Source organism: Arvicola amphibius, chromosome 9 (assembly GCF_903992535.2).
Source record: "Arvicola amphibius chromosome 9, mArvAmp1.2, whole genome shotgun sequence".
NCBI classification, from domain to species: domain Eukaryota; kingdom Metazoa; phylum Chordata; class Mammalia; order Rodentia; family Cricetidae; genus Arvicola; species Arvicola amphibius.
Genome location: NC_052055.2, coordinates 111,108,632 through 111,120,313, shown reverse-complemented (window position 1 = coordinate 111,120,313; position 11,682 = coordinate 111,108,632). Strand labels below are relative to the sequence as shown.

General features: G+C 44.4%; 1 protein-coding gene across 4 annotated transcripts in view; it reads right to left on the bottom strand.

Moving 5' to 3' along the window:
* Positions 1-656: 656 nt before the first annotated feature.
* The window catches only part of Slc16a9 (solute carrier family 16 member 9), a 37,316-nt gene continuing 26,290 nt past the window's right edge, over positions 657-11,682 (bottom strand). For 3 of the 4 annotated variants that reach the window (XM_038343243.1, XM_038343246.1, XM_038343244.1), the window contains 3 exons: positions 8,719-8,814; positions 1,836-2,726; positions 657-901 (listed from right to left, as the gene is read on the bottom strand). In XM_038343243.1, coding sequence (XP_038199171.1) covers positions 723-901; positions 1,836-2,726; positions 8,719-8,814 — 1,166 coding nt within the window. In that variant the 3' untranslated portion in view covers positions 657-722. The remainder of the gene's footprint in view (positions 902-1,835; positions 2,727-8,718; positions 8,815-11,682) is intronic. The other variant, XM_038343245.1, reaches the window with a different exon arrangement.

The window sequence follows — 11,682 nt, the reverse complement described above, 5'->3', positions numbered from 1 at the left end:
ACCGACGACAGGCAGCTGCGATTTAAAAAAAATCTTGTCTAAAGTCTTCGAAGTCTTAGTGAACTGCCACTTTCATTGCTGGAAGTGAAATGGCTTAGTGTCTTCTCTGGACTTGCGGGTCTGATATAGAGGAGACGACAATTATTCCTTAGGGGTCTTCCCGCCATGAGGTGTGCGTGGTTTAAGACAGGAACGTGCGTGGTTTAAGACCTTGTGGTAGAGCTCATGGGGAAAGCAGAGAGACACGGAACTTCTTCATGTAGAGAAAACTTGGCGAGGCGAGCCAACAGCTTTACACCCTGAACTCACGAACAACAGAAGTAAAACAGAACAGTCCCACTTCTTGAGGGCGGGCGTACAAGGGGTAAAGGTTACACATGCAGTACATAAAAACAGGGTATGTGGAAGTACAGTCTCCTTCAGAGTCAGCCGAAGTGTTGCTCTAAGAACTCGACTCTGGGGAACCTGCCTAACAATTTGTTAAATTATATATATATATATATATATATATATATATATATATATACACACATATATATACATATACGTATATATGTATATGTGTGTGTATATATATATACACACATATACACTATATATATATCACATATACACTATATACACACACACACATATACACTATATATATATGTGTGTGTGTTGTGTGTATACATATAGTATAAAGTAGAAAAATAGAGAAAATAATGCCTTTTAATATCCCTCTAAACATTAGAGGCAACTTTGTAGAAAAAGGCTGTTGGTGCTGGCTTAGGGAGCTTCCTGTTGCACGCGTCCCAACAGGGCAAGGCGGCAAGCAGCAGGATGAAGCCCCCCAGCAGGACGCAGAAGCCACTAAAATAGAAGGCGATGTCATAGGTCTGCGTCCAGTCGTAGAACCAACCTGAGAAGACAGAGAGGAAAAGGGCATGACTTTCACAAAAGCAGTCCTTGTATGTGATTACGTGTACCTATGTGCAGTGGTGAGTGCCTATTTGTGGTTGTGTGTGCCTGTGTATGGTTACATGTGCCTATGTGCAGCTACATGTGCCTGTGTGCAGTTACGTGTGCCTGCGCGTGGTTACGTATGCCTATGTGTGGTTACATGTGCCTACATGTGGCTGTGTGTGGTTACGTGTGCCTATGTGCAGTTATGTGTTCCTGTGTGTGGTTATGTGTGCCTGTGTGTGGTTACGTGTGCCTATGTGTAGTTACATGTGCCTACATGTGGCTGTGTGTGCCTGTGTATGAATGTGTGTGCCTGTGTGTGGTTATGTGTGCCTATGTGTGGTTACGTGTGCCTATGTGTGGTTACATGTGCCTGCTCCCACCTGCTTCCAACACAGCTGGCTGTGCTCAAACAGGGAATCTTCTAAAAACGTGAGATTCAAGGCAGGCATTTTTAGTTTCTTCCAAATAAAGAGTGGGCACAAAGCAGAGGAAATGTATCAGCTTTCTCAACTATATCACAGTTGTGTGTGTGTGTGTGTGTGTGTGTGTGTCGCGTGCACTGAGTCAGGGTCTCATGTAGCCAACACTCACCATATACCAAAGATGAGCTTAAACTTCCCACTTCCAAGGGCTAGGGTTACAGGTGTGGGTGGCTCTCACACCTGGTTTTAGACAGGGCTGGAGAATAAGCCTAGAGCTTCCTGCACGGCAGGCAAACACCCTTCCATCCCAGTTATATCTGCAGCCCTAGCCAATTAATCTTGAATAAACTACCGTTAAATAATCCATTTTACTTGGTGCACATTTTCACTACTGAGAACTTCTCTATCCGGAAATGTCACAGTGAGGAACTAGAAACTGAGCTGACTTGAAGATGGGTATCTTACCAACAATCGGCGGCCCGAGGCTGTTCCCAAGTCCAGCGAAGAACATGAGGATTCCATAGGCGTGCGCTAATTTGTCAATCCCTACAGTCTTTGTGGTCACATACGGGAAGATGGACCAATTACCAGTAAGAAAACCCAAGATCCCAGAAAGTATCGCCAGGGTGATATAACTCTTGGCAAGGGGGATTGCACACAAGGCCAGGCCCGTGATGATCAGGGTAGCTACATAGAGATACAAGGTGTTGACCCACTTGAAGTCAGCCATGATGCCTAAAAGAAGCTTGCCCACGGCTGTCATGATGCCAATAATGGAGATGAGCGGTATGGTGAGGTCCTCTTCCCTCACGTTGGAACTTCTCGCGACATCCTCCATGAGCAGCGACGGCGGAAACCCTCCGATGTCAAAAAGCAAGATGGCGATGAAAAGCGCCGTGAAGACTTTGTTTTTAAAAAGAGACGCGGTCTCGCCGCAGTAGCTCCTGTACGACTGCCATTTCCTCTTGGCAAGCTGCTTGCAAAAATAAGTCTGCTCCACGACCTTCTTTCTGTGTGCTGCAGCTGTGGGGTTTGGGGGGTTGTCCCGGGCCCAGTCACCATTGGGCAAGGTGTTGTTGCATTTATCTTCGGTACTGTAACCCTTGTCCAAGATGTTCAGATTTTCTTCCAGGCTCTTCTCTTTCTCACTGTACGTGGAGTATCTCTCTAGAACGGTCTCCGGAGCTATTTTTTCAGGAAAAGGGCAGTCGGGAGACTGCAGGGGCCTCATCAGACTGCCACAGGCGAGTATGTTTAAAGCCAGCGCACCCACAATAAGTAGGCACCCATCCAGGCCGTAGAACTCTATCAGCATCCTCTGCAGAGCAGCGTAGATGAAGAGGCCCACGCTTGAACCTGCAAGAGAGCAAGAACCTCTCAGTCTTAGTCTGGTCGTTTCTATTGCCTTAGGACACGCACCGGTGGCATCACAAGCACACTTACTATTTACACTGGTACTCACGGTCCCTTAGTATTAAAGCCACGAGAACACGGAGATTACAGGACAGCAGTACTCACAGGCCACCCATCTTCAGAGCCAACATCCAAAGACCCTGTTTGTATTCAGGAATTATTTTATTTTAAAGGATTTGTTATTTTTATTTTATTTTATTTATTTATTTATTTATTTATTTATTTATTTTTTTGGTTTTTCGAGACAGTGTTTCCCTGTAGTTTCTAGAGCCTGTCCTGGAACTAGCTCTTGTAGACCAGGCTGGCCTCGAACTCAGAGATCCGCCTGCCTCTGCCTCCCGAGTGCTGGGATTAAAGGCGTGCGCCACCACCGCCCGGCGGATTTGTTATTTTTTAACTTTATGCCTACGCATGTTTTTGTGGCAGGGTTATATGTGCACGACATATGTGCAGTGCCCATGAGGCCAGTAGAGGGCATTGGATCTGCTGCAACTCGAGTTACAGACCATTGTTAGCCACCACATGGGTGCTGGGAACCAAAGTCCAGTCCTCTGTAAGCACAGCCAGTGCGCTTCACCACTGAGCCATCTCTCCAGTCCTGCCTGGATTTATCTGATTTTTAAATTATACAGATGTGTCTCTGTGTGGGGTGGGCACCCACAAAGGCCAGACCCCCTGTAGCTGGGATCACAGGTGGCTATGAGTAGCCTGATGTGGGTACTGGGAACTGAGCTCGGGTCTTCTGTGAGAGCCGTAAATACTTTTATCTGCTGAGCCATCTCTCCAGCTCCCTGTTGCGTACTTTGGATACGTGATCTTGTTACTTTTAGTGGTCCTATCGAGTACATCCTACTATAACCCCCAATCTATGGATGATGTGAATAAGGGCTGGAGAGCTTGAGAAATTTACCACAGATCTCAAAGTTGTAAACCAACATAATTCAGTCAGCCTGACTCCAGGAACCCATGAAATTTAGTTATTTTAAAAATTTTTAATTACATTTTTTGTTTGTTTGTTTAGTGTGTATTTTATACAGCTATGCACTTTCCACAGCATACATGTGTGCATGTGTGTGTGCATGCATGTGTGTGTGTGTGTGTGTGTGTGTAAGTCAGAAGACAACTTTTGGGAGTCACTTCTCTCATTCTATAATGTGGGTCTCAGGACTTGAATTGAAGTCATCTGGCTTGGCAGCATAGGCCTTTACCCACTGAGTCATCTTGCTGGCCCTTATAGTCCTAACAAACACTACCTTTTACATTTATTGTGTACTGTGCTCTGTACTATGTCTTATTGTCTTTATAAAAGCAAATCTTTACATTTCATTTTTAAGATGACTGCTGTAGATTAATTGAAGGATATTAATAATGGTTTGATCATTTAAATTCATTGCTGAATCACTAAAATGAGTGATTCATGAGTGATTCGTATTCTTAGTGCATTAGTATGAGAAAAGGCTGACATGGGATTTGATGGAGTATTTCAATTATAGTATGCTAGCTTATACATCACACAGGGACAAATGCCTCTTCTTCAGCATCAATTTCCCTAAGCACACCGCGATGCTGTTTAATTTATGCTGTTCATGTTGGGTTTTTATTTCATTTTTTTAAAATTGAGCATTTAAAAAATTTAAGTCTCACTGGGAAATGACATGAAACAGCAGGAAAATGTAAACAGGTTAATTTTTTTAAATTCTGAGTTGGATGATCATAACATCCATGCTCTAAAAACTCATCTCATCAAGAAATATTATAACCAGGAGCAAAGAGATAATGCAGCAGTTAAGAACACTGGTTGCTCTTGCAGAGAACCCGGGTTCTGTGACAGCTCACAACCACCTGTAACTCCAGTTCCAGGGGGATCCCAGTCCTTTTGGTCCACTCAGGCACTATATGAATGGTGTTTTAAAAGTTCTGTTTTCATGGCAGAGAGCTGGATTGGCAGAGAAAGACACCTGCCACCACATGAGGGCCTGAACTCAATGTCTCTGACTCACATGCTGGCTGGCAGACATGTACCAACTTCAGCAAGTTTTCCCATGACCTCTGTCTGAGCTGAGGCAAGTGGCTGCATATGCTCACATTCATACACACATGTATACACACACACACATGCACACACACACATAAAGAAATGTAATTTAAGGTTCTGCCTTGATCTTGAGAAAGAATCGCCATTGCTCACCAACAGAATTCGTCTGTCATACCCTGAAATATATCAAATTACTTCAGCAGAAATTATTAACAGCTACAATATGCTGTGTGACAGGGCAGGGCAAACCCTGAATCTCTGCCTGTGTCCCATGGGCAAGTGGCCATGACTTAGAAATATGTGGCAATTCTTCAAGGTAATGGGAACCAATTTCAGAGTTTCCTCATGGCGGTTTTTTGGAAAACGCGAAGCTCTAATTTTAAATCGGCTACAAGAACATCTTAATTGAAAAATAGTCAACATACAGAGCAAAGTGAGAAAAAAATACTAATTAAGCTTTCATCCCAGTCTAGATTTTGAACTACTATGGAGAGGAAAAATAATTGCTATTAGGGAACCTCAAAGAGTAAGAGACACACACACGTGCACTAATTAGCTCATCGATACCCATTGTTTCAGGCTTTTCTGTAAGAGGTCAGAAGGCAAACATCTAAGATATCATGAGCATACAATGCCCGTCTGTCCCCGGTATTCAGCTCTCCCTGGAAAACACAGAAACACCAGACAGCAAACAGCACGGCTATTTATGGACCCTCAGTTTCCCCAAATGTTCACACATTATGAAATGTTCTTTTTTTTAAAAAATAGGCTAAAAATAGAAAAACCATGCAGTATACAAAAGCAGACGGTGAGGCAGACTGGAGGAGAGGGCTGTTTTCTAATCCTGATTCACCACCGAGAAGATCACAGTCCACGGCCTTCAGGGTTTTGTTGCCTTAGTTTTGATACAGGTGTCGTTTCCCCCCTCCCTGTAGATTCAGAGTTGACCTTGAACTCAGCTACCCTGCCTCAGCCTCCTAAGTGCTGGGATGGCGAGCGTGCACCACCTGGTCAGGCTAAAACCTTTATAATATGCTTATATTTCTACATTTTGCCCCTTTCAACTAGGGGGTTATGTTTCAAGGCATTGACTCATGGTTTCTTTTGGAAAATCTACTAAGATTTTGCTTCTCTGTGATCTCCTGAGATGAAGGGGGTTTCATGCCTGGCTCTACATTAGTAAACTGTTAGTAGAGACCTTCAAATGGACTGCCCATGGGTATTACAGTTTTGATTTGCTGGGCTGCAGTGCACCCCTTCTTCCCTGCCCTCCAGACTGAGTGCAAACCCGGAGCCACACAACAGCAGGAAATTTCCAGAGTCTTTGGCATCTGTAAATTTGGACACAGCAGGATATTTTGGTCACAGTTACAATCACTGGCCATCCTACAGTCTGTGTGTGCCTCAACAGCGCCAATAACCCAGAGCCATGTCTGATATCACTGTTCCTGTCTTACAGTGCAGAAAACGGAAGCACTGAGCGGTGAAGTACCTTGTTCGACACCAAGCCGCAAGTGAGTGACCAAAATCTAGCTCCAGGATGCCCGAGAGATGGCCGTTAGGAACCCTTTCTCCAGTGATGAGTAGACACACGTCCCCTTCCCTAATCCGGAAGCTATCTCCAACGAAAACCACTCACAAATGGAAAGTTCATTTTCTCTAGTAGATGGCCAACAGAAAACGAACTCAGTGACATTTTTGGAGGTGTTTTCTTTTTTGTTTTTATGCTTATTTGTCTCCTAATGATTTTGCCTGGGCTTACTTATTTTTTTGTTTTTTTTTCTTACCCCACAGGCCTCTTGCTTCTATGCTATGGCTTCTGACTTTGCGTTTTAGGGAATTTCTGTGCACACAAATCTGTGTGTCTCTTTGTCTACAGGAGCTTCTCATACTTTTGCTTGGCTCTTTGTTTTTCTGTTTGCTTACTTTGTCATATTCAGGTTTGCTTTATTTTGTCTTGTTTTATGATTTTTATTTTTATTTTCTCGGGTGCCTGGTTGTCTTCTAATGAGAAAGAACAAGCAGGGGTGTGGATATGGGTGGGTAGGGAAGATCTGGGATGACCAGGGGGAGGGAGAGCCATAAACAGAATATATCGTATGGAAAAACCATTTTCCATTTAAAATACAACACTGTCTTCTCTTGTGGAATACAGTTCCTCAAATTGTGGTGACCCCCTGCCACAAAATAATTTTCATTGCTACTTCATAACTGTAATTTTGCTACTGTTATGCATCATAATACAAATATATCTGATATGTAACCCGGCGAAAGGGTCCTTCAACCCACCAGAAGGGTCAAGACCTGTAGGCTGAGAAATACTGCTATAATATCAGTCACAGAGATTGATACTACCTTAGAAGTTTTTTAAAATCCATCTAAAACATGAACTGCCACCCCAAAATACCTGGAGGAGGCCATAAATTTTATATATAAAATTTACACATTTTTCTTTGTTTGTCTGAGACAGGGTTCTCACTACATATAGCCCAGGCTAAATCCATGGTCACAAACCTTCTGCCCCAGACCTCTGAAATTAAAGACATAGGCTCCCACACAGGGCTTCAAATCTATATTTTTATATGCTATTTTATGCCTTCAGTGATCATGTGTTAATTATTAGAGGGATAATAAGAGTGTGTGTGTGTGGCTTGGATGTGTACCTAGGTGAGTGAGCCATGCTCAGAGAGCAGGGCTTTAGGCGGGATTCTGTTCTTCACTATGTGGCAAGGCTGACCTCAGCCTCTGACAGTGGCTGCCGCTCTTGTTTCCCACCTGTCCTCCCTTCTTCCCATAGCAGACGGCTTTAGGAGGATTCTGTTTCTCATCCAAGTGCTTCTGCAGAGAGCTGCAGACAACCTGGGAACAACTAGAAACTTCCTTAGCAGCCATCACACTGAGGTCTAGTACTCAGGTCTGCCATTTATGGATCTGGAGGTTTTCTTGTTTGTTTGTTTTTGCTTGTTTGTTTGAGTTTTGTGGTGTTTATTTTGTTGGTGTTGTTGTTTGAGACAGGGTATCTATGTGTAGCCCTGGCTGTCCTAAAATTTGTTCTGTAGACCAGGCTGGCCTGACCACAAACTCAGAAAGATCCATCTGCCTCTGCCTTCCGAGTGTATAGTGATATTTTATTTATGTTTTAATAAATAAAGCTTGCCTAAAGATCAGAAGGGCAAAGCTAAGCCACTAAAGGTCAGGCAGTGGTGGCACACACCTTTAATCCCAGGATTTGGGAGACAGATCAGTCTCTGTGAGTTCAAGGCCACCCTGAACTACACAAGATCAATGCAGAAACAAATTCAGGTGGTAGTGCCTCACATCTTTAATCCCAGTCCTAGGGAGCCACACCTTTAATCCCAGCACTAGAGGGAATATAAAATATGAGGAGAAAAGGCTTAGTCTGCATAGTCTGCAGTTGCCCAGCCTTGGTAGAGGTAAGATTTCTCTAATAGCTTGGCTGCTTTGCTTTTCTGGTTTTTGGACAGAACCTCAATATCTGTCTCTAGGTTTTATTATCATTCTACATTTGGTGCCCAATGTGGGGCTTGAACCCATGACCCTGGGATTAAGAGTCCCATGCTCTACCACCTGACCTCTCAGAGGCTGTGCTGCTGCAGAGAGTTGCCATTTCCCCTTTTATTATTTGTGCTACATAAATGCTTGGATTAAAGGCATGTGCCACCACTGCCTGGCATGGGTTTCTGGGTTTTTGAAAGCCATTCCCATATTTATGGTAGGAAATAAACTTTCCTTTTAGGAGTGCTATTAAAAAAAAAAACCACTTTGCTTTCTGACTGCCCGGCCACTGCACAGAGGCTGGTTGCACACATGTTTCACACCTCTTTGCTCTGTTTAAAATGTTAACTTGTGACTATACTGTACTTAATTTTGAAAAGGTACCTGTTGAAATCAGGCCAAGCGCGAGGCCTCGGCGGCTGTCAAAATACTGGCAGGTTATGGTCACTGTCGCGGTGTACAATAAGCCACATCCGAGACCTGCACGTAAGAAGACAGCGGGGTGGGAGGGGTTAGACAGGTGCACAACTTCAGTGCAGAAGAAGAAAATGAAGGGTCCCCACTCAGAAGCTGTGGAACCAGTTGCCTAAACATCAGCGTCCCCAGACCCCTCTGTCAGTATTGGGGACTCAATGGACATCTGAGAAACATCATTCTTCACCCTCCTAACATCAGAGTCAAGCAAAAATAGAAATTGACCAATTTCTGAGGTACAAAAGAATAATTCAAAAAAGGAAAAAACCATGTAGGGCGGTGGCGGCTCACACCTTCAATCCCAGCACTCCGGAGGCAGAGGCAGGCAGATCTCTGTGAGTTCGAGGCCAGCCTGGTCTACAAGAGCTAGTTCCACGACAGGTTCCAAAGCTACAGTAAAATCCAAAAACAAAAATAAAACTTAATCATGCCTACATCTCAGGTCTCTGTCTCTTCTAGTCTTACAGTGGCTCTATTCTTCCTCCAGGGGCTCGTAACAATTTTAAAATGTGTATATTTTATTTTATTTTGGTTTTCGAGTCAGGGGTTTTCTGTGTAACTGTGGCTGTCCTGGAACTCACTCTGTAGACCGGGCTGGCCTCCAACTCACACCTGCCTCTGCTTCTCGAGTGCTGGGACTAAAAACGTGTACCACCACCACCTGGCTACTTCTATTTATTTGTATGCGTGCCTGTTTGCACACACGCGTGTAGGTACCTGTGGAGGCCAAAAGAGAGCATTGAATCCCCTGGAACTTCAGTCACCGGTTATTATGAGCAACATGGGGACTAGGAATTGAACCCACATCCTCTGGAGGAGTAGCCAGTGATCCTAACCACTGAGCCATCTCTCCGGCTCCCCCTCTCACCCCAAGCTATTCTGCTGGAGCTTATCTTTCACACCTCAGGCAGCAAAAGGAAGGATCTGAAGACTGCTTGGATTCTCAACCACCCCAGCACTCTAAGCTTGTCCCTGTAAGTCCCCATCTTTAGAGCTACTTTGTACCTTGTTTAACAGTAAATTACAGGGGTTATTTAGTCTCAGCTAAAAAACTTTGGAGGCGAGTTGGGCGATAGCTCAGCCTGTTAAGCGTGCGGCGCTGGCGCGATTGAGGTCCCGAGTTCAAACCCCGGGTCCCTGTGGTTCTGTTTCTGCCGGGCGGTGGTGGCGCACGCCTTTAATCCCAGCACTCGGGAGGCAGAGGCAGGCGGATCTCTGTGAGTTCGAGGCCAGCCTGGTCTACAAGAGCTAGTTCCAGGACAGGCTCTAAAAAAGCTGCAGAGAAACCCTGTCTCGAAAAACCAAAAAAAAAAAAAAAAAAAAAAAATAAAAAACTTTGGAGAGGGAAAAAGGACACAAATACAGTAAGAAACCCACACGCATTCAAAGACTCGGGCACATGGTTGCTTGTGGTAGTGTTCTCTATTTTCCTGTAGATTTGAACTTTTCCAGAATCAGAAGCAATCTTGCAGCTCCTTTTGCCTTCTTGAGTCCCACGGGTAAGAACAGCGTCTCTTGGTCACGTCCAGCTCTTTGGTTTTATTTTTCGGTCTCTGTGAGTACCGGTGAAATCTGGTACTATTTGCTTGTTTTCCATCAGCATCTATCTCATTTGTCTTCCCTGAATTTGCTTTTTACCATGTTCTGCTATGTTATCTGGTCGTGATGACTGCTTTATAAACATCTCATAAGCTGCTGACTGAAGAAAACAAGCCACGGGCTCATGAAGTGCACTAAGGTCATTTTCATGACTTCAACCGCTGCCCAGGAAGACCCTCGGTAAACAGATACCGTGGTTTTAGCAAACATACAAGTAAGCATTTTGGGAACTCGGTGCCCAGCCATATATCACAAGGCCCAGGCTGGCCTCAAACTTCCAATCCCCCTGCATGAGCCCCGAGTCCCGTTACAGTCCATGTGTGCCACACACCCACTATGTAGAGGCATATTATTTGATTTTGATAAATAAATCTTACCTAAAAGACCAGGGACAAAGCTAAAGCCACCAGAAGACAGGTAATGGTGAGACACACCTTTAATTCCAGGATTTGGGAGACAGAGTTGAAAGGGTCTTTGTGAGTTCAAGGCTACCCTGAGCTATACAAGATCAATGCAGAAACAAATCTAGGTGGTGGTGGCTCACACCTTTGATCCCGGTCCTAGGGGAGTCACATGCCTTTAACTTCGGCACTAGAGGGAATATAAAATGGGAGGAGAGAGGCTTAGTCTTTTTAGTTTGCCGTCATCCAGCCTTGGTAATGGTAAGATTTCTCTAGTGGCTTGGCTGCTTTGCTTTTCTGGTTTTCAGGTTGAACCCCAATTTCTGTCTCTGGGTTTTTATTATTCATGTTACACACTGAGTTGGTGACCATCGCAGAAATGGTTGTTGGTATTTTTCAATAGAATGTGTTAGCATTTTGAGGCTCTTTCATTTCTTAAAAGAACCAATATTTTTTTTAGACAAGCAATTTCTGGTGTGATATAGATCTTCTCCGAGCACAGAATAAGCAGACAGATCCAGTATCACAATGGATGGAAGAATGCTGAGCAGCATTGGCTTCTGCGTCACAGTTGATCTCTGGGAAACCATCCCTACCAAGTTTTGCAATGGTATCAAGAAAAAAATGTCTATAGTTACTTGAAAAAAAAAAAAAAAAACACTTCCTTGGGACTGGAGAGATGGCTCAGCTGTTCAGAGGGCACACTGCTCTTGCATAGGACCTGAGTCCGATTCCCAGCACCCACATCAGACAAACCAAACCTACAACTGCCCAACTCAGGCTATGGGGAGGGGCGGGGGGGAGAGGAAGGGGGAGGGATCTGACTTCCTCTGTTGGCCACTGTGTGCACCTGCATGCATGGGTACATAGCCAC